Source organism: Lethenteron reissneri, chromosome 51, assembly GCF_015708825.2.
Source record: "Lethenteron reissneri isolate LAM-NWPU_2019-01 chromosome 51, ASM1570882v1, whole genome shotgun sequence".
Lineage (NCBI taxonomy): Eukaryota > Metazoa > Chordata > Hyperoartia > Petromyzontiformes > Petromyzontidae > Lethenteron > Lethenteron reissneri.
Window position 1 is genome coordinate 4,944,349 of NC_083829.1, and position 23,297 is coordinate 4,967,645.

At 46.0% G+C, this 23,297-nt stretch overlaps 1 protein-coding gene across 2 annotated transcripts; it reads right to left on the minus strand.

The window, feature by feature from the left end:
• Positions 1-4,099: 4,099 nt before the first annotated feature.
• Positions 4,100-23,131, minus strand: LOC133355447 (methyl-CpG-binding domain protein 4-like). Of its 2 annotated transcripts, none has more exons than XR_009756693.1 (8): positions 22,967-23,131; positions 22,319-22,479; positions 20,688-21,361; positions 12,836-12,913; positions 11,162-11,277; positions 10,093-10,242; positions 8,840-8,943; positions 4,100-6,414 (listed from the first exon to the last, which is right to left on the minus strand). XR_009756693.1 is itself a non-coding variant. In XM_061572756.1 (8 exons), the coding sequence occupies exons 1-8, from the start codon at positions 23,030-23,032 to the stop codon at positions 6,337-6,339; spliced, it is 1,446 nt and encodes a 481-aa protein (XP_061428740.1). In that variant the 5' UTR covers positions 23,033-23,131; the 3' UTR covers positions 4,100-6,336. The 2 variants fall into 2 exon arrangements, 1 of the variants encoding a protein (XP_061428740.1); XM_061572756.1 differs by having other exon boundaries at positions 11,162-11,296.
• Positions 23,132-23,297: the final 166 nt, after the last annotated feature.

Consider the following 23,297-nt stretch of genomic DNA (forward strand, 5'->3'; position numbering starts at 1 on the left):
CCGGGTATCGGGTAGGGTACGGGTACCCGATTGCGACCTCTGGGATGAAGCCATGTTGCAGACACGGGTGGGTTGATTCTAGGAACTTGAATTGTGAGAAGAGACAAGACGTTGGGAAATGAGTGACAAACGGTTACTCACCAGTGACTCACGGCCTACCCGTACCCGGCCACACCAGGGTCGCAAAAGGGTCGCAAACGGGTACCCGTACCCACCGGGTATCGGGTAGGGTACGGGTATCGGGTACCCGATTGCTACCTCTGGTTAGGGGTCAGTGTGTGAAGATTGCTGCTGCTGCCCCGCCATCTCCACCTGCAACGTGGCGGTTCGACCTCCAGCTGCTCAGCCGCCAGCGAGCGGTGTGTTAGCCAGCGGTGTGTTAGCGAGCGGGGTGAGCGCCACGAGAGCGGGTCGACATCCGCGGAGAGAGTGGCTGTACCGAAGATTTACTAATAAATACTTGAAGTTACTTACCGTGTCGGAGCCGCTAATTACACAATTATTACTTTTATCCAACAATGTGACAAATGTAAACATCAAAAGGGGATTACTGCATCGATAATTGAGGGGCAGCTGTCCCAGTGGTGTATTTGGTGATGGTGTACAAACAGAATTATAATCTTTATTTATGCCGGACTAGCTTTACTACCTGGCTTTGCCCGGGACTTGGATTCACCACGCCCGACCACCTTTGTCTCCCCAGTGGCGATGTTCACACACCACAGCAGTTACTCGTTTGAGGCTGAGTCGACCTAGGGGAGGCCCAGGACCGGTTCAAATAATCGTCACCGGTGGTGGCCGTGAGTGGGAATCGAACTCGGGTCGCCGGGTTCGTAGCGCAGCGCGCTAACCACTACACTACCGCTCCCCCCACACACAAACACGCGCGCGTCCATAGGTACACATACACGCGCTTGCTGCAGACACACACGACTTCCAGGGTGCGTACGGCAGTAAACGACTGAAATAATAAAGAAATGCTGCGCAGACAATGCTTTAGACCTGCAACACATTTGTATGGCACTTTACTCGCGGAGGGTTGGAGGGGGGGTGACATCAGTAGGCACACTGCGTTACGCTTCCGCACGCGCGGGTGACATGACAGAGGTGATGTCACAGCTCACTTGCCGTGCAAAAAATCTCTGCATTATTGAGCTCCCCCCCCCCCCCCCAAAAAAAAGTGTATTTTTATTATTTTTGCATGGTGTACATTCTGGAAAGTACTCACATGGAAAATTTCAAGTTTGTTGCATGTTGGGAAGTACGCTAAACATTTTGAACAGACACACATAATCACAACTTTGTCTTTTATATATATGGAGATGAATCCGATGAGCTATAAAGCTCTACTCTTTGGTTCTTTCGGTAAAGTCACGTAGAGACATCTATTTCGTGTGAGCCAGCCGCATTACAAGTAAACCCGTAAAAACAAAGTTTTTCACTCTAAATCCTTTATATGCGTGGCGGCTAGAGTTCTCTCGTCCTCTGGCTTGAGATGGCTGCAATCTATGGGTCAGATGATTGTCTGCCAGTATTAAGCAATTGGTAATTAAATATTTAATTTGTTTTCCCTAAACAGTGTCAAATTTTGGAAAAAAAATTCACGAAAATTAATTGTCACACACAACGAGTCTGTGTGGAAAATGTCAGCTCGATTGGATCACGGGAAGTGGGTTAAAAAACGAGCGAAAGATTTGCACGGTCCTAAGCAAGCAAGCGAACTTAATATAAAGGATTTAAAAATATATTCGCCTGTGGAGGACGCGGGGATCGATCCCGCGACCTTTGGTATGGGAAGCGAGGGCGCTACCAACTGCGCTACTCCGCCACGGCCTGTGGAGGGGTTACGCTCTGGGCTCTTACACTCTGACGTTCAGCCAAAGCCATGAATGCGTTCTATTTGAATATATGTAAAATAATTTTTTTTTGCCTAAAAAGTGTAAAATCTTGCAAATTTTTTTTCACGAACAATAATTGTCTGGCACAACGAGTCTGTGTGGAAAATGTCAGCTCGATTGGATCACGGGAAGTGGGTTAAAAAACGACCGAAAGATTTTCACGGTCCTAAGCAAGCAAGCAAGCACGCAAGCACGCAAGCAAGCAAGCGAACTTAATATAAAGGATTTAAAAATAATGATCAGCCACAGCAGAAGTATTGGTCCTACCGTATTTCAAATCTTATCTTCAAGAACACGGTCCGAGACATGTCTAAGACGATGGTACTTTGCAAGCCTGCTGGCTATCAACAAAGATTCGTTCATAAAGCTATCCATATATAGACACAATTTCAACCGAGAGGAAGGTTATAAACTCAGCAATCATTGGAAAGATGTCATCAACCACTTTGGGTCATGACTTGACTTGTGTTTTCTTGTCAATCAACCTCCAAACCTTCATGAACAGTTTGCCTTTAGAGGATAACCCGTTTTCCTGATGACATCCGCTTGTGTTGCGATTGAAACGTCGTGATATTTTTATTCACTTTTATAATTATTCATATTCTATGGGTGTTTCGGCAAAGTCACGTAGGCAGAACAATAAAGAACCGAAGAGTTTCAAGTCAAGAGCTATAAAGGGGCCGTCCATTGATGTCACGCGAATTTGGACGATTTTTGACCCCCCACCCCTTCGTCACACGGCGTCACAAAAAGTCAGACCCCCCTCAAATATGACGTCACAAAGCTCTGCCCCCCCCCCCCCCAAAAAAAACATGCTTCAAATTGCTTTAAACTATTGTAATTGTAGTGCGTATTTAGTGTGGCGCTGCACTCTGATGTTGTAGAAGAAGACATTTATTAAAAAGTCTATTTAATTAAGTGGAACGTGTTGACTATATTTATTTAAAGTTGCGTATTTTGATGTGACGTCACATTTCTCAACCCCCCCCCTCGTCACACATCGTCACATACGTCTGACCCCCCCCCCCATAGGTGCGTGACGTCATTTATGGACGGCCCCAAAGCACTTTTTAAATCCTTTATATTAAGTTTGCTTGCTTGCTTGCTTGCGTGCTTGCGTGCTTGCTTGCTTACGACCGTGCAAACCTTTCGGTCGTTTTTTAACCCACTTCCCGTGATCCAATCGAGCTGACATTTTGCACACAGACTCGTTGTGCGAGACAATTAATGTTCGTGAAAAAAAAATTCCAAAATTTTACACTGTTTAGGGAAAACAAATTAAATATTTAATTACCGATTGTTTAATACTGCAGACAATCATCTGACCCATAGGTGGCAGCCATCTCAAGCCAGAGGACGAGAGGACTCTAGCCGCCACGCATATAAAGGATTTATAGTGAAAAACTTTGTTTTTACGAGTTAATTTTTTCACAGATGTCTAGTAGTGTCCAAACTATAAAACCAACTCAACACATTCGCCCGGAGCAACACTGTGCGTGCGTGGCCTTAAAAGGAGAAATAAATACAATAGTCAACGTTTCAGGCAATGACCCTTTCTCATAGCACATGTAAATTGAAGAATGTTTGATTTACACATTGGGCAACTAGTCTGAATCTACCCCCCCCCCCACCACCGCTTCTGTCTACCGATAAGATTAGACTCCAATCATAAGAATGAATACTCAAACATATATTCAAAACTCGTTTTTAATAAAGTCTCTGAGATATTGTAAACACACACCATCCACCTCACCAAAATAAGCACAATCATGGAATTTAACCGTTGATGTTCGGAATTCGTGCCAAACTTCAACTTATATTTTTTTGCCCAGAACACAAGTGATGCCTTCACAATCTACCCCTATAAGGAACAAAACAGGAGGATTTCTCCACAAATCTGACTGCTGCCTGATGATTATACTAGTACATCTTCTTGGTTCTTTCGGTAAAGTCACGTAGGAGGGAAATAATAAAAGAATAAAAATTCAACATAATAAAATACAATTCTCACGACGTTTCGGCCACAACGCAAGCAGCCGTCCTCAGGTGAAGAACAGGTCTGTCGGAAAGACAGCGTCCGAATGACAGGCCGACAGATCTGTTCTTCACCTGAGGACGGCTGCTTGCGTTGTGGCCGAAACGTCGTGAGAATTGTATCTTACTATGTAAATTTTTTTTATTATTTTATTACTTCCCTTCTACGTGACTTTACCGAAAGAACCAAGAAGATGAATCCCTGCAGTCACGAAAGCTTTAAATCGAAATATACTAGTACAGTCATACCTCGGTATATGACAGCTTTGAAATACGTCGAATTTGGTACACGTCGTGTTTTGACGAGAAAAAAGTCTTGGGATACGACGCCTTGCTTGGCATACAACGTGCTTGCTAGAACTTGTATGGGTCGGGATGAGTCACCGCGTACCCGCGTAGACCCCATTCACGTCTCCTCCCCTACCTCACCACCATCCTCGTAGGCTATCAACTCCTCTCAGCAAGGTAAAGTGATGTTAAATGTAATTTTTATTTTAATTTATTTTAATAGATTTATGCATTCATTTTAATTTATGCATGAATTTTAGTAATAAGTAGTGTCTAAACTATTTTATACAACCACATTAATGTATAATATGCCATATAAAATATAATGTCTTATACTCTGGAACGGATTATTTCCTTTCCCTTTATTTCTTATGGGAAAAGTTCGTTTGGTCTACGTCATTTTCGGTATAAGTCCTCCTACCTTCTGGAACGAATTAACGACGTATACCGAGGTACCACTCTATAGCATACCAACTCGCCCGAGAGTGCTGTACTAGTGTAATGACCGACAATGACCTTGAGCCAATGTCCAGCCTTACGGCTATTCAAAGATAAACCAAGGTCTCTGATTGGAGGAAAGAGGCCTCCACAGGGATTGGTCAGGAGGAAGGCCTTTGAAGTGATTGGAGGAAAAGTTTTGAATGAGAATAGACGGGAAACAAAGTGTCACCCAGAGGCGACGGATAGGATCCGTTCAAGGGAAAGGACAGCGATTGGCTAAGGCAGGGGTCGGCAACCAAAATAACAAGAAGAGCCATTTCTTTCCAATTCGGTACAAAATTCAGTATTTCAAGAGCCGCAATGCATACTGTACATACGTACATATCGTCAAAAAGCAGCCCGTAAAGAGCCGCATGCGGCTCCGGAGCCATAGGTTGCCGACCCCTGGGCTAAGGGAAATACATTGAGGGTACATTCCATACAAGTAGCAGAGGTATATATAAGGTGAGAGCACGAGGAGTGGAGATACAAGCTGGAAGACAAGCACGAAGCCTCGGGCCCCGTATTGTGGGGGTCCTCAAATGAAAGTGGCTCTTCATATAACTTGTCAGCGAGTCGTTACACTAGTAACGAATTGGCATGTTCTGTTTACGTGACAAACGTTACGAATTGGTTGTGTCGGGTGGTGGCGGGTTTAACGACCAATTTATATTTACATGATCTAACCCAAAAAAACCTACATTATGGATTATATTGGTCGCGAAATCCTACAAAAGTGTACAATTTTCATACTTTTTTTTTTAAACATGACAGAGTACGAGTTTAACTTCGAGATCAAACATCACAGTACAGTATCATGTTTCCGATCATTTCGAATTCCGCATTCGCACGACATCAAAATATATCCAGGTAAGGAGGGTATACAAATCTTCTTGGTTCTTTCGGTAAAGTCACGTAGAAGGGAAGTAATAAAATAATAAAAATAAAACATAATAAAATAATTCTCACGACGTTTCGGCCACAACGCAAGCAGCCGTCCTCAGGTGAAGACCAGGTCTGTCGGGGAGACACTGTCTTCTACGTGACTTTATCGAAAGAACCAAGAAGATGAATCCCTGCAGTCACGAAAGCTTTAAATCGAAAGGGTATACAAATGTTTTAAAAGTGCAACAAGCCATGGTGTACAGTATTATAGCCTCAGTAAAATATTCCAGAACTAGATGGCAGGAAAGTAAAGTCGGTCCACACCTGGGCGATTAGTTGCGTGCAACTTGATTGCGTGCAACTGAATCGCTTGTATATTCATGGACGTATCTGCAACCGGTTAGGAACAGTTGCACCATTGGTTGTGAGCAGTAGAGACAGACTCGACTTTTAAGCATTATTTAGATTATTTGGCAGCTATACATTTCCACACGATAAGCCACTTCTCGTTTAGCTATCATTTGTGGCCAGGTCGCTTCTGAAAAATAGCTACATAGCTCAGTCAGACTTACCTGCTAAAACATATTTTTTAAACATTTTTTTAGCACACAATTCGATGCAAGAGGAATAACTGCTTTTAATGGATTCATTAATACATCTTTAAATGCCTGCAGCACAGCATCTCCCGTTTTACAAAAGCTGAGCCAGTGGTGGAAATTCCTTGTTCCCGTGACGAGGGCGAGTGAGTCCATCAGTCAAGTCCCAGACTCTTGTGGTTTTCCCACAACCAGCGGTGGTAGTCTGTGAGCTTGTGGTCACGTGGTTTCACCTGAAATTACATTGTCAGAACCATCATCATCATCATGATCTGTTATCACCATTCGCAGCAGCATCATCATCTTTATCATCTTTCCTCTTCTTGGTTCTTTCGGTAAAGTCACGTAGAAGGGAAGTAATAAAATAATAAAAATAAAACATAACAAAATAATTCTCACAACGTTTCGGCCACAACGCAAGCAGCCGTCCTCAGCCGACGCTGTCTCCCCGACAGACGCTGTCTCCCCGACAGACCTGGTCTTCACCTGAGGACGGCTGCTTGCGTTGTGGCCGAAACGTCGTGAGAATTATTTTATTATGTTGTATTTTTATTATTTTATTACTTCCCTTCTACGTGACTTGACCGAAAGAACCAAGAAGATGAATCCCTGCAGTCACGAAAGCTTTAAATCGAAATTTATCATCTTTGTCAGTCTTATCAGCGGCGTCATCGGCATCATCGGCATCATCGGCATCATAATGTCGCACTCATTACACACAAAGTTCCTGCCATAAATGAAACCAAATACCTTGCCGATCTCGTCAGGAAACGTTAACCATCATGCAAAACTTCGGTTATCCTCGCAGCGGCTTTTGGCTAACCGTCGAACAAAGATGGTCACCACATCGCGTGCTTTCAATTGCGCTTCTGCGGCCGTCTGGAACGCTCTCCCGATATTAAGAAGCCACTGGAGCTATGCGCTTTGAAATTTATACTGAAAACTAATTTCTTTAGGACAGTTTTTTTGTGTTTAATATGTTGTCCAGTAGTAAGTTTTTACCCTTTAAACTGGTACAAAACTGACACCTTTATACAAGGCATCATGTTTGCAATAACCACAACACAAGTAGTCAAAATGCAAAACAAAAAAGAAACAACTCTGATGATGATGATAATGATATGCACTGTCCTTGAAGTTGATTGGTCCACACCCGAGACAGCTTTCTTTAGAGCCTAGTCTCCATTGGTATTGGACCAGATGACACCAAAAGGCGTACTTTTTTGCCTTTTGTTGTGGTTATTGCAAACATGATGCCTTGTATAAAGGTGTCAGTTTAGTACCAGTTTAAAGGGTAAAAACCTACTACTATATTTTGCCACTGGTAAAGGAGATGTCTCATAGTGTAATATATTGTCCTTCCCCCGCACCTCTGATTAGCGCGGTTGGTTATGCACGGTGTGAAAGAAGTTCAACATACATCATTACCTATGACAATATTGTTACTATCACCATCAATGTAACTTTTATTATTTCCATGAATTTAAATGTTCTTGTGCACGTAGAGCCTTCTTTGTCAATCCACGACAGCATTAGTGCCTCCCTACGCCGTGCGGGTGGTGAGTCATTGACCATACTTCACCGCGTTGGTCAGAGTGGGTTTGATTAAGGCAGAAACATGTACGTGGGAGCATAGAAGCACAGTTTGACAATGACTACTCCCGGTTTGTCCAGTCAGAACATTTTTCTGAGGTTTTTGGCCACGACATCCATATTCTTAGGTTTTTTAGGTAAAGTCACGTAGGTAAAAAATTTAAATTAATAAAAGTAAAATAAAAAAAATAAAAAATAAAAATTTTAATTTTAAAATTCTAATTTATAAAAGTAAAATAATAAAAATTTATTTTACTTTTATTAATTTTAATTTTTTACCTACGTGACTTTACCGAAAAAAACCTAACAACACGACATCCATGTCTAAATCAGTTCAAGCCTTCCGTAAATCACGTGACTACTGTGTGGCCACCCCCACTCTGAATCCCTGCCCTCACCCTGCCGCCCGCTATGAAAACAGACGCCACTCCTCCATGCAACTGACTGCAGCTCACTCCTTCCTTCTCTCTCCCTCTCCTCTCATCATTATCCTCACCCTCTCACCCCCCCCCCCCAACATCTTGACTCATTCCTTCTCCTCTTCTCGCCAGCTTCCTTTCCATGGCTCCCTCTCCTCCTCTCTCCCTGCTACTCATCTTGAGCCATGCCCTCCTTCTCTCTGTCCGTCTTATTCAGATTCTTAGGTTTTTTCGGTAAAGTCACGTAGGTAAAAAAATCAAAATTAATAAAAGTAAAATAAAATAAAAATCACGACGTTTCGGAGGCAACACAAGCGTCCGTCTTCAGGTGGAACTGTCACAGCACGCTTGCTGTAATCAAGTAAATGAGAGATTCCAAGGCATACTACCCCGTATATATACTGGTTTAGGGGAGGAACTTCCGTCACTGGCGTCCCTTCCCTCTTCCGTTCTTTTCTCTATTTTTCCCCGTACATTTCATCCTTCACTGTACTCCTCTCTTTTTCTTTCGGGACAAAGTCAAGGTTTTTATTTCGTTACAAAAAGGAAATTGCACGGCAAACGTTGCCAGTTGCTGGCGATGACCGGGCCTTAAAACTTCCTCCAAGGGGGGCTCGTGTGGCCGTGACGCAAAACAGCGTCGCACCTCTTTCCACTCGTTGACGCAAAAGATGCGGTAGGAGTCGTTGCCGTACTTCCCAATGCCGTGCAGCTCGATCGGGTAGCGCCACTTCTTCGTCAGAAACTCGCCTGGGAATTTGAAGATGGAAATGAAAAAAAGAAAAAAAACTAAACTCTTACGAGACAACCGCAACTCCAGCAGCCGAGGCCTCAAGTCAGTTACATTTTACTCTTTCAATTATCCGTGGGTGGATTATACACTGGTCAACACACTTTTTCTGGCTTAAGGTATTCCAACGGTTTTAAGGTAATTTTGGGGTGCTGATTCCAAATCTGGCATCAGTTTTTGTCCATCAGGTTTTTAAGATATAAATTATTGCATTTTCAATAAAAACTGCAGAAGAAAAATATTAAATAGATGTGGATATCTACATAAAATGATATTATAAACACACTATCCTAAAAATACAGCACCATATTTTAACACTAAAACAGTCACTGACTCGCAACAACTTGCAATCATAAGTGACAGAGTTAATATCGGGTAAAATCAATGAAAATGGGGTATGCCGATAGCATAAAAATGAGATGTGATAGAGCAAATCTGAGATCAGATTTGGAATCAGCACCCTGAAATTAGTCTAGAACAGCTGCAAAATTCCAGGCGAGAATTTTTTGTTGTTGTTGACCAGCATTATCAACAGTTGCGCGTGAACCTTTACCGGGCAGAGAAACTTTACGGGCGCGCCCGTTCGATTACTAGCAGCTCCTCACTCGTTGAGGGTGTCAGTCACATGTCTGCACCTCAATGAAAACGAGCGGTTTTGACAATTCCAACAAAAATACAATTTTATTCTAGAATATTACAACAAACAAAAAAACTGCGCGCGTCACGAATTGTGAATGATTGTTATTGTTAAGCCTGACTCTGCTGATGGGACACTGAGTGTCGAAAACAGTCCAGAGTGTTCTTTCGGTAAAGTCACGTAAGTATAAAATAAAACTTCATAAATTGTTTATTTTAATTTTATTTTAATTTTCTACCTACGTGATTTTACCAAAAGAACCAAAGAGTATGGATCCCTGCAGTCACGAAAACTTCAAATCTAGATTAGTCCAGAGTTTGCTTGTCTTGAATTTTTTATTTTACGCGGCGAAACGACACGAAAATTTGAACGAGACGAATTGACTGCTTGTCCGTTTCGTTATTCATATCCTCGACGTGAATTATTGTCTCGAGTTGCGCGTTTTGTTCCGGAGCCGTCCGCACGGCCTCACATGAGAAGCGTATGATGGCCTTGGAGCGCAGCGCGTGCAGGCCCAGCGGCTGCATGGTGCGCGCCACCTCTCGCCAATCCGCCTCCCGCACCACCTCGGCCGACGGGAACCGCTCGAGGAACTCCCAGAGCAGCGGAACGGCCTGACGGCCTGCACAGGGATGGCGCGGGGGAGGGGTGGGGTGAATAGGGGGGGGGGGGGGTGGCGAGGAGGTGGGGGTGGGATGGAGGGGGTTACTTGTACTGGTAGGAACGAAGTGAACCAGCCTACAATAGATTATATCGTCCGTCCGTCCGATGTCCGATTAGGTGTAGCAACATCGCCCCCTACTCCAAACACTTGGCAGGACCCTACAAAAACCTTTAGACTCAGTGAGGCTTTCCTGGCTAAACAAGTGTAACATTCCCTTATAATTCCCTGAGATAGTTTTTAATTAAAACATTTAAATAAAAAATTAACTCACAGAGGCCTAAAGCCTACAGCTAGGCCTAAAGCCTAGAACTAGGCCTCAAACTCTCCCTTTGTATCGTACCCCCGCCATTTCATTTTATTATAGCCATTCATTTGTTCGTTCCTACCAGCCCACCCCGCAAGGACCTGTTTAAATATCTACAACATGGCCATTATTAGCTACCCGACAGGGAAACAACTAGGCCCAAAGCTGGAAGCATGCACCTCAGTAGTGCTGCTGAGTGTATCCGACATGGCCGTTTGATTTCCCTGAGAGAGACTCAGAGCTATACTCGAATGCAAGACATCAGCAGTACTCGTCTGGTGTCTCTGACACAGCCATTATGAACCCCTTGATAGAGACAGACACCCAAACTCAGAGCCACTTAGTTGCACCGGTAGGGAGTTCCATAACCGGGGGGGCGGCACCAGTGGGGAGTTAAATAACCAGGGGGGGGGGGGCACCAGTGGGGAGTTACATAAACAGTGGGGGGGGGGGGGGCACCAGTAGGGAGTTCCATAACCAGGGGGGGGGTGTACCAGTTTCCTAAACGGCCATTACGTGCCAGGCCAGACCGCCGCCCCCCCACCTCCCATCCCCATGTCGACGCCCGCCCACCGGAGGTCTTGTTGAGGAAGATGGTGGCGACCAGGAGCTTCCAGGGGTCGTGGAAGAGCGTCTCCTGCACGAGGTTGAAGGGGGAGCGTGGAGGGGTCCACTTCCTCCAGGACGCCCTGTGGAGGGCGGCGAGCCCTAGGGGGCGAGACCACACGGTAAGTGGGGGGGGGGGGGGCAGCAGTTCCACCACGTGGTGGGCTAGTGGCCACGCAGTGTCTCTCAGGTCACAAGCCCCCAGTGGGTTTTTGTGGGTTTTCTCCCACGCGTATGAACGCTCATCAATTGCCTGGTATCTTAATATATACAGAGGGCAGCAGAGCTTGAGAAATTGTTCGTAGCGCCGGATCACTGCCTGGCTGCTGCTGCATTGCCGGTTGCCTGTGGTTCTTCCTCCCGCAAATCTCTCCATTAGCGAGCGGTTATGGATTACCATGTGGAAAAGTTAAAATTGTATTTCTATTGTTTACAGGTCTGAGCCAAAGGTGGAAATCCCACATTCCTATGGTGGGGGCGAGTCTCTTCGTAGGGCAACCAAGAATGATGGACTAAGTCAACCCCCAACCAGGATTTGAACGAGAAGCCCTCTCTCTTGATTGCGAGCCGCTCGCTCCACCATTGAGCCGCGGTATCTTCCAGTTGTGCTGTGGACCGTTTTCTCTCCACATTGTACAATGCACATTAGCGACCACGAGGGTGAACATTAGAGACCGATTGGGCGAGTTTTGTGAGGGTGAGGGAGCGGGTGAATGAGTCGGTGAATGGGTGAGCGAGTGGTTTAATGACAATTTGAGGCTAAATGAGTGAGATTAGTAGGTAAGTGAATAGGTGCATGGGTGGGTGAGAATGAGAGACCGGGCGTATTCATCCACTACCACGGTTAGCTACGCACAGTAAGAAATAAGTTCAACATACATACATCATTAGCACCATTATCACCATCACTACAACCATCATCAGCACCATTAGTACCATTATCACACCTCCGATTAGCACGGTGGGCTACGTACGGTGTGATAAAAGTTCAACATACATTCATACATATTGGCTGAGGAAATGGGTGAGTGATAGACTCGGTAATTGTGTGCATGTATGTTGAACGTCTTTGGCACCGCATCTCGCCAACTGTGTGGGTGAGTGGGCGAGTATGAGTAAGCGATTGACTCGGTACGTACAGGTAAAGAGTGTAGAGGCGGGTGAATGAGCGAGAGGCTGAGAATGAATTTGGAAGAGGTAAAAGGTGAATAGGTGAGCATTAAGGACAACCTGAGTAACTGAGAGGGTGAATAGTTGAGTAGATGAAACTATTTTTATTTTAGCAAGTAAGGCCCACTGAGCTGTATCGCTGTTTTGTAGAAGTGACATGACCACAAATGATAGCTCAACGAAGTGGCTTATCACGTGGAAATTTCTAGCAGCCAAATACTCTAAATGCATGTTGATTCTAAATGTGGAGGGAAAACCCGGACGAGCCAGAGAAAAATCCACGCGACCACGGGGAGAACAATACAACTCCAAATATACAGCAGCAGGCGTCAGGGTCGGGATCGAACCCACGACCTTCTGTACACCAGGCGAGGTAGTTCACATCTCCACACCGTGCGCACCCTCCTCTCACAGTAAGAGACTGAGCGTTGACTGAGTGAATGGGTGAAAGGCTGTGTGAAGTGACTGTACCATCAGCCATGCGCGCACGGGAGAAGTATGGACTGGTCTTCCTCATTCGCAAAGGTCGGACACTCTCCCTCATTATCCCTGCATGTGTTCACCACGTGACACCACAGACGTGAATCACACACACGAACATCAAACAGCACACAGACACACGCAGGGTTAGCTGAGCTGACTGGCAGATGCACCACCTATGCTCCCCGCTGTGCCAACTTGCTGTGGCTTAGCCTCCTGGCGCTGTGTTCGTCATCGTTGTGAGCATCGCTCTGCCCTCTTGTTGCTGGAGGGAGACTGCCTCCAACTGTCCAGTAGCGTCCTTCAGAAGCCTCCTCCACAGAGGCCGATCTCTGACACCTCTGGTACCGCTGGTACCAGTCATCGGCAAGTCCAACCAGCTCCAATTCCTCCCAATGTAATTAAAGCGTAATTTGCGATCGCGAGTTTCCCGAGGCAATTTCCATCCCCGCAGCAACCCGTGACCACTGCTCATCCTTGCAGTGCCGCATGGCTCTCCGAACCTCTGGGTGTTGACTACTATAAGCCTCATACTCTTAGTTCTTTCGGTAAAGTCACGTAGGTAAAAAATGAAATTAAAATTAATAAAAATAAAACAATAAAAATCACGACGTTTCAGAGACTTGTGTTGCCTCCGAAACGTCGTGATTTGTATTGTTTTATTTGTATTAATTTTAATTTCATTTTTTACCTACGTGACTTTACCGAAAGAACTAAGAGTATGAATCCTTGCAGTCACGAAAGCTTCAAATCTAGAATAAATACTATAAGCCTCCTCATGCGCGGGTGGTGGGATGTTGCAGGCGGTGACAAGGGGCCTGCCACATTCTCTCGGCAAGCTGGAACTCCTCCTGCATCAGCCAGATTGTTTGGGAAGCTGTGGACCACGTACCCAATGCAGCCACAGCAGCTGCACGAGCCACAGTCCAGAACCTCACCCATTTCTGCTCGGCATCATGAGGCATTGGATGATGCCAAACCACAGCTGCAAGCAGCATTGATGAAATTCTCGCTTGCAAACGCCAACAGATAGTCGACACCAAGCCATGTTGGGTTTCAATGGGGTCTTAGGTGGGGGCCCCCCACCAACACAATTAAAGAATGGCAGCCACGTGGGAGCGGGGTTTGGTCAGGAGCCGTCATGGATGCCTGTCCCCTCGGAAACCGCTTGAGTAGGGCTGCCGTGATTCGAACACCGTTACCTCAGTGGTGCCAGGTCAGCATTCTGACCGAAGCCACCCAGCCGCCTCTAGATTTCGGTTTGATGAAGCATCTGAAATGAGATGTCACGACCTCGGCTAAGCAATCAATTCGAAAAACATCAACCGAGTGTTGAGCAATGATGGCTCGTCGTCTCCAACCAGATGTCCTTGAGCCCGTGGTGGAAATTCCTCATTCCTCTGGCATGGCCCAGGACATGCGCACGGGTCCGTCTGCCGACTTCCTAAAAAGTGGCAACTCAATTTTATTGGCCCCTCTGGGGCATTCTGACGGGCTGAGTGAACACAATTTGTGGTTTAAAGTTATAACCTCGATCCCTCTCAACAACACAGCGCGGCAAAGTCGTGCAATCTTATAGATACAATAAATTGTTGCACGTCGCTACACACAGTTGACGGTATTTGGGCCGAAAAAATTAACCCGTAAAAACAAAGTTTTTCACTCTAAATCCTTTATATGCGTGGCGGCTAGAGTCCTCTCGTCCTCTGGCTTGAGATGGCTGCCACCTATGGGTCAGATGATTGTCTGCAGTATTAAACAATTGGTAATTAAATATTTAATTTGTTTTCCCTAAACAGTGTAAAATTTTGGGAAAAAAATTCACGAACATTAATTGTCTCGCACAACGAGTCTGTGTGCAAAATGTCAGCTCGATTGGATCACGGGAAGTGGGTTAAAAAACGACCGAAAGATTTTCACGGTCATAAGCAAGCAAGCACGCAAGCACGCAAGCACGCAAGCACGCAAGCAAGTGAACTTAATATAAATGATTTTAAAAAGCACAAACTTTCAAAAGTAGATTTACTCTGCGATGAGCGACACGTTGCTTCACTGCTGCGTCAGCCCTTTAACACCTGGGCCGTCAGTTGCGCAACTAATTCTCTTGAAAGTAGTCGATCTCGATAGGAAGCAACCGGTTGCGCAACAGCTCGCAATCGGTTGAAGGGATGTCCACAAAGGAGCGATTAGTTTGCTTGCAAGCAAGTTGCACACAACCAATTGTGCCCCACCCACACTGCTTTGGGGGAGCTACCGTGAAATGCACACTGATTGTATGCAATTAGACACGAAAATGAGAAATTAAACATTTTAACTCGCGTTCTCGTCCAGATCCACATCGCGGTATTTCGTAGGCAAATTTCAAAGCAGCACATTATGATCTAGTCCACTGCTGGATGAAGGCGTCCCAAAGCTATCGGCCACCTATCAAAATCCAGTGATGCAGCCAGTCCACCTAACAAGAGACGGTCTCATTACTGCAGCTCCTCGATTAACGAACGAACGTTAATCGAGGATTAACGTTCGTCAATCCTCTCTTCCTGACCATCGGTCGCCACCACCATTTGCTGTCCCTTCTAAAGGTAGCGAGTGACGTGTCCAGCCCAAGTGCGCTTAAATTGTATTCCCCAAGTGCGAATTGTGACATTACAACCCACGCACATTCTCCAATCATCCACACGTTCCACTTGATGTCTCTCTCAACGCAACGACGACCTCGTACATTCTCTCCGAGCGCCTTGGGCACTTTGCAAACGATTCGTGTTTTTAAAACCGTGTTAAAGCGGGCAGAAACGCGTCGTTTAAAAAGCGCTCTCCCCTCTAGGCACACTGGTTACGTAGCGAAACACATCACGTGCAAACACAACTGGATACGTTTAAAAATGTGTTTATTAGAACCCTTCAGTATTAAACAATGCTAAACAGCAGTCGGTGCTACACAGACACACACACAAGGCAACGAGAGGGAAATGCAGGAGGTTAAAGTGTCCACACAACAGATCTATAACATCGAAATCTTACCATTATTTCTTCAGAATTCCCCAGTTACATTCCAATTGTGCTCTCGAACATCACGTTTTGACGTGTTGACGCCTCAAAAAAATTCTGTTGGGGACATCTCTCACCAAGACGGAGGAGGGGGGGGGGACAGTCCCACGAGATATCACGCATGGCCCGTGCTAAAACCCTCTTTAACCTCTTCCAACGGCGCATGCCGCTGGTCCTTTCGCAAACTGTTATTCCAAGAGCTGGAATAAAGAATTAAATGTACGGCATTCGTATCGGGCTCGGAGGGGAGGGTGACAATCACAACTCGTCGTGGGCGTAAATCAGATTGATTTTTTTTGTCGAAAACAAATTACGAGACCGCGCATACGTTTGTATAGCTCGCAAAAAACGTCAAACTACATCGATCTACACCAGTGTTCTTCATTGCAAGGCCCGCAGGCCACTGGTGGTGCCTGGTGGCCTGTATTGCGGCCCCTGACGTACGGGGCCCCGACAATACACAATTGTAAAAACACCCCCCCCCACCCCCGTCATCATGTTGTCAAATCCCAATGGTTTCAAATGTGGCGGCCCTAACACTGATGTGTTTCCGGCAAAAGTGCCCCCCCCCACCCAACCCTCTGAAAATTAGTGAAACACTGATCTACGTGTCTAATAGTAAAATAAGTCTATCACGGAGTGGCAATTCTAAAATAAGGATTTCATCGTAAAAATGAGCCCGGCAGACAGTGGGGAATCGACCACAACATCACGAGTTAAATTCCTGACAAAGGGTTCACCTTGGTCCTGTCGTAAACATCAACCCCCTTTGGTGATGGTTACAGTAGTGGCTCATGCGTTGAGATGTTAGGAGTAGACCAGCCTCTGCCATGGGAACATTGATTTTCCACCACTATCTTCGGACCAGCAATACACCAGACCATCACTTAAAATTAAGTAGAAAAACACGGACTTAAAACTTTCGTGGCTGCAGGAATTAATATTCTTGGTTCTTTCGGTAAAGTCACGTAGATATAAAATAAAAAGAATAACATTTTAAATAAATTTTAAATAATAAAAGCTTTTATTTTCAATTCATTATTTTTTATATTTTTATTTTCTATCTACGTGACTTTACCGAAAGAACCAAGAATATAGAAAAACACTTTATCCTTTGTAGTAATCAAGGTTGTTTGCGGTGTAACGTAACATTTTTTTGCATTTCATGATTCATGTTACGAATCACAAGGTCTTGTTATCCCCCCATTTCATTTTTATTTAAAGTTACCTTTTTAATAGCAAAAATAATTTTCATTTACTTCTCTGGAAAAGCCTCGCCCAAGTCTTAAAACTCTATCGAGAGAGTCCTCATACATTTGGATGTTTGGCCAATTCCATTTGAAGGATGGTTCTGATTGATGTGGAAGAAAGGGGAGTTATTCTAATACCCCTTGCACACACGATGGCAGGCAGGACACTTCAACGTGGGCACAAATGGGTTTGAGAATCCATCTCCTGGAACATCCTCATGGCCCGTATGCGATCCAACCCTTGGCCTTCAAATGAATATTTCCCAACTTGTTCATCTGATAATGTAGCGTCTGTACACTGGGTTAAGAACCCCAGGGACCGACCCAGGGACACACTGGTGGGACGATGTCACTCGGCTGGCCTGGAAATTCCCCCAGGAAGAGCTAGAGTCTGTCGCCAGGGAAAGGGAAGTCTGGACCGCCATACTCAACATGCAGCCACCAGCACTACCCTCATCAGGACAAGTGGACTGAGAAACAAACGAACGTACTCTACTGGACCTGACGACGCTCCCCGATTTGTCCGGTTAACAACATGCAAAAGAAACACAAATTAAAGAACAGACCTTGAGTCTTGTGATGACTAAAACCAAACAAAAACTATACGTCAACATCTAATCATGCTAACACAAACTCAACGCGTGAAGCAAGATGCTACCCTAATAGGAAGATATCATACGCGACGTTTCAAGCAATGCCCCTTCGTCATCGCAGTTCATCACGCCGTGTATCACTGTATTACCATATGCATTTCCTTTTAGGGCAGGGCTATTGAAGGACGCAGTGTTTTTTGTTATTTGCGATTACAAAACACTGCTAATGCAGTCTCGCCAAGAAAATGGTATGGAATTACACTAAATTATTATATGGAGGGGTGGGATAAGATTACATAAGGACTTGAAAAATATCGTACAAGACAGTGGACAGGTGGGGGGTGGGGAAAGTATAATTTGGCACCGAAATCTTACGATTCTGACGAACCACCACCACCATCACCCGCCCCCATCCACTCGAGACTTACCTCGGCCATCTACACAGCTGTGGCCCCAAACTTCTAACACTCTCCATTTTGTATATACAGTACAACATCCGCCCAGCCCAATTAACTGCCTACATCCAGTGAAGCAGTCAGTAGCTGTGTGCGGGGGTGCAACGGCCGGTCACAATCTGGTGATTGTAAATCTGACCTTATCGCACGGTCATGTCTTCTTCATCTAGCCTACAATCGCTTACCTCTTAAGTACAGTAAAGCATTATCCCGACTTTTAAAAGTTTGCGCTTGATTTGTGTGCAGTAACCCTAATTGCCACTAACGGCGCAAACCTGGCAGTATCTAAAAACGTTCACGCGGCATTTGACTTTTTCACATATTCGCCTATGCTTCAGTCGCCAGTGGGTCGGACATGCGACGTCGCACTGTGAATGCTTCAAGAAAAACGCTCATTCCGTTCCAACGACGCAGTTGCCGTTCCATTCTTAAAAGAGCGGAATTAATTCCTCAAACTCTTACCCACACCACGCGACTATCCTAAAGCTTAAAGCATCACCAAATAACCCCCATGGTGCGCGGCGGCCCTCATCCAGCAGTGGATTGATAAAAGGTCTGTACACGGGCAGCGTATCACATTGGGGTTAGGATGCGGAATCAAGAATTACTTGTGATCAGTATAAACAACGGACGCGAACTTTGTTCTGTGGAAAAAACTCGACGTTAGTTACGTTGCGTCCACACCCGAGCGATCAGTTGCGTGCAACCTGGTTGCACGCAACCGAATCGTTTATGCGCGGACGTCTTCGCAACCGATTGCTCACAGTATAGACTACTCACAACAATCGATCTGCTCAGAGAAATGATAGCAACGTATCGCATCATCACACGCTACAGTTTCTGAATTGTAAAAAAAAAATGTTACAATCCAGATATAGACACTCAGACATGTCTTTTTGTTGTACAACTACTCACACAGATGTGGACAAAGCTGCTGGGGGTGATTAGGTTGCACGATTTTGAGTGATTTTGGTTGCGCAAGTGATCTCGAAAGGCGTAGACCTGGATTAAGAAGAAAATGTGACAATCAGTATCGTCGTTTTCCGATTCTATCATTCAATCCGCGTGTCCATTTTCATCAGTATCGTCCTTACCACTGAAAAATGTACGATCAATAAGACGTCAACTCCCGGGGTGCAAAACCACGACAGAAACGGTTAACGTGGAAAGGTCCTTAATTTAAGCGACACAGCCGATTGTGGTGTACCTCGACACATCAATCACTTCTACATTACAGGACGTCTCCCGTACAAGGAGACCAATTTAACCCACGATTCATCAATGCACTTAACAATACCGCTGGCATACGCGCACACACACAGCAGAATGGGTAAGATAAGGATGCAGATTAACCGTGAGCGATGGACGATAAATCAAACGTATCATTACACGCCTATACATGGGGCTTGCCGTGTGATCTCCACCAAGTCTGATCGTTTACAACACACGCAGAACACGTACACAAGCTAGTCGATCGAGGCATTAGGCTTGTAACAATTAGTGGTTCCCCAATATAACATTTCATGTCAAGGTATATTTTGCCTACTCTTCGAAACTGATATTGGAAAAGGTGGAAGTATTCACACGTCACCCACCGATCGACATGGTGAACCAATTCACACTGCTGGGTGGACAGAGGCAGCCCTAGATTAGCTTGCCAGCAACAGGCGGCCTAGGCAAACCATGCAACCGGTGCCCCCACCCCAAACCCCAAGGGCAGCACGAGGCGGAGGTTTTTTGGTAAACTGGGAAACATTTAGCCTCTATTTTACGTTTAATGTTTTTAAGAGTATTTTTTTTTTAATAGAGGCATAATTATTCGGTTTGTCCATCCGTCAGTAGGTCCAACCAATACATTCTCAGAAATGTTGAGAAATGAATAACTCATATTCCCTCTATGCGCACGGGGATTTAAATAATATCTTCGGTCTTTAATTTGTATATTTTAGTTGTATTCTTTTCCTCGAATTTGGCGCCCCATTTAACTTGGTGCCCTAGGCGCCCGCCCTAGTTCGCCAATATGGACGGGCCGCCCCTGGACAGAGGCAGGGGGGGCCCTTTAAAAGCCATTGTACCAATTTATGAGATTAAATTCAAATGTTAACATTCGATAGAAATCAATATATTAATCGTTACATGCCGAATACCTCCTAATCACTGCACATACACTACATGGACACATACCACACAACATACCAAATACACTCACACACACCACACATAGCGCAACACTCCACACACTAAATAGACACACAAACCCCGCACACTGCACGTGCCTCCCACACACCGAACACACAACCTGAGTGAGACCGCGACGCGTCTCTCTGCACCACTCTCGTCGCGTCGCCTACATTCTCTGCGTCGCAGCCCTCGGCGCCAGCGAGGGGCCAACCGCACGGGAACCACCTGACCCCGCTCCTCCCTCTTCCCACCGGCGCTAAAGCCCGGCGGCTCCACCACCACAACATCCAGGCACACGGGAGTCATCAGGCGCTACCTGGGCTTCCAACTTTCTTCACCTCCGCTGAGGTTCCATCACCGGTCGTTTCTTCTTTGGCACCGGCGCTCGGACCCCTCGCCCGCTTCTTGGGCGTGCACAATTCGTCTTCGCGGTCATCGCTGCTCAGCACCGCCCTCTTCTTGCCGTGGTGCCGCTGTGGCAAAGCTTCCTCCTCCTCTTTGTCTTCATCGTCCCCCCCATCGTTGCTCTCCCGGGGCGCCGCCGGCTTTGCCCGCTTACGCGGCGTCATCGACGTCTCTCGGCTGCGGCTGCGACGACTTCGGGACGGCGAAGGCGAAACCTCGGCCGTCACTGCCGCCGTCTTTCGCGACGGCCGCCGCCCCCCCACTTTTTCCAACGACGATGCTGGCGGCGTTGCGTCTCCACCCTTCTTGGTGGCAGAGGCGGGAGACTTCCTCCGGGCGGAGGCGCGAGATTTTGGCGTGCGCGGGGTAGATGGGGAGTTCTCGGCGGTGGTGGCGCGGGGACTCTTGCTCCGGCGAGTTTCGCTTTTGCCCCGGGGCGAAGCAACTCGCATCTTGGCGGCCACCGCTGCCATTTTGCCGGTGCCGCTACGGAAGTCGAAGTCATCGGCGGAGGGCGCTGTATCGCCCAGCGTTTTTAAGAAGAGCGCCAGCTCCGGGCGCGAGCGGAACTTCTTACCACTCGGGCTGCGAGGGGGGGGGGGGGTTTAAATGAGAATTTTTTTTCAAGAGTTAATAACTTTTAAACTCTAGCAGCATCGGCACAGTATTAGAACACGCTGTGAACACTTTCTCGGTTGCTCTTTTTTACGGCATTTGTATGTTGAACTTCTTTTGCACCGTACGTAACCAACAGTGCTAATTGGACGTGCAAAGCAACTGGTCACAGATTTTAACGCTTCGTTGAGTTTGGTAATCCATTGGGTGGCATAAAAAGTTGCTTTATGTAGAGCGTTCACAGCTCCCAAACAAGCGTACAATAGGTAGTGACAGCTTATGGGATGAAGACTGTACTTCCCCACCTTCAAAATAGGGAAACTCTTACTTTTAAACAGTTTAGTGAAGGAAATCGCTGCACCAACCATGCGTTGCTACAACCCAATAAAGTGCAAGCAACTGACTGGCTGGTATTTACTAAACTATGAACTAAACCATTTTTATTTTACCAGGTAAGGGCCACGGAGCTATAAAGCTCTTTTTTAAAAGTGCCTCGCCACAAATAATAGCTAAATTTAGTGGCTTATCACGTGGAAATGTAGAGCAGCCAAATACTCTAAACGCATGTTTTTAGATATGGAGGGAAAAGAAAAAATCCACATGGCGACAGAGAGAACATGCAAACTCCAAATATGCAGGCATCGTCAGGGTCGGGATCGAACCCACAACCTCCTCCATACCAGGCAAGGGAGTTAACATCTCGGCACTGCAGCGCAATGACTGCAGACTGAATGAAGGTAATGCCTATCATCTACTTACACGGGATGACCCGAGATCAAATGGATGACATGTGATAATATGAAACAATAAGCGGGTCAAACAACTGACACAAGACTGTGAAGGACAGGAACAAGTGAAGGAGGGGGGTTTCACTTTTCTCTGTCACTCTCTGCTACCCCCCCCCCCCCCACCTTGCCCGCACCACACCTGAATATGTAGACGTCGTATCTGCCGGCCGTCTCTCCGGCCTGCCGCTGCATCACCAAACGGCGCCAGCCCTCGGGCATCGGTGACTCAGAAGTGTTGGCTTCGACTTTGGCTTCGGTGACTGAGCCACTACCCTCAGACTTCTCTTTTTCCTCAGCTGCCTGCAAGGTAAAGGTACAGTTGCACTTCTTTAAGATCTCCAAACAGATTGTTCATGTAATAACACCGAACACACAATTGGAATGAAAGTTAAGAAAAAAAGAATTACAATGGAAGATTACCCATGCAGAAATCGTGGAACTGTTCAAAGACAAAGTTATTAGCACTGAATGTCGTTATCGCATTTTCCAGATTTTTCATTGCATTTAAAAAGAAAGAATAGCTGAGGCTGTGTGTTGTCATCCAGTAGAAGTGCATGTGCGAGACCAAATTAGAATAACTTTACTGACACTGGCACAACTTTTTGGAGTGTCTTATAACTTGGAGACTATGGCAATGAAATAATACCAAGGCTTTGAATTTCCCGGACACTCTTATCCTGATTGCGCAATAAACTTGGCGCGATTTGGTTGCGCAACTGATCTCTCTGGCGTGGACCTGCCTCTAGCATCGAGTTTGGGTGCACTGCTCAATGATGCATTTGCTTACACCAGAGGTGGAACCTTCTGCGTCTGCGTGCAAGCTCTTTTCTGCGGCTTGCTCCGCTCTCTTCATGGCCGCTTTCCGGGTTTCCTTGTGCTTCGCCGGTAACTTCGGCTCTCTTGACTTTTCCGATTCCTTCAGTTCCACCGGTGCTGCTGCCTTGGGTTCTTCCACCGCCTCCTTGTTTTCTGCAGATTTCACCGGTTCTTTGTGTTGCTTTCCTTCCACCTCTTTCTTGGGTTCTGCCGATTTCACCGATTCCTGCCAAGAGTTTAGCTCAACCGCCTCCTTGTTTTCTACAGATTTCACCGGCTCTTTTTGTTGCTTTCGTTCGACC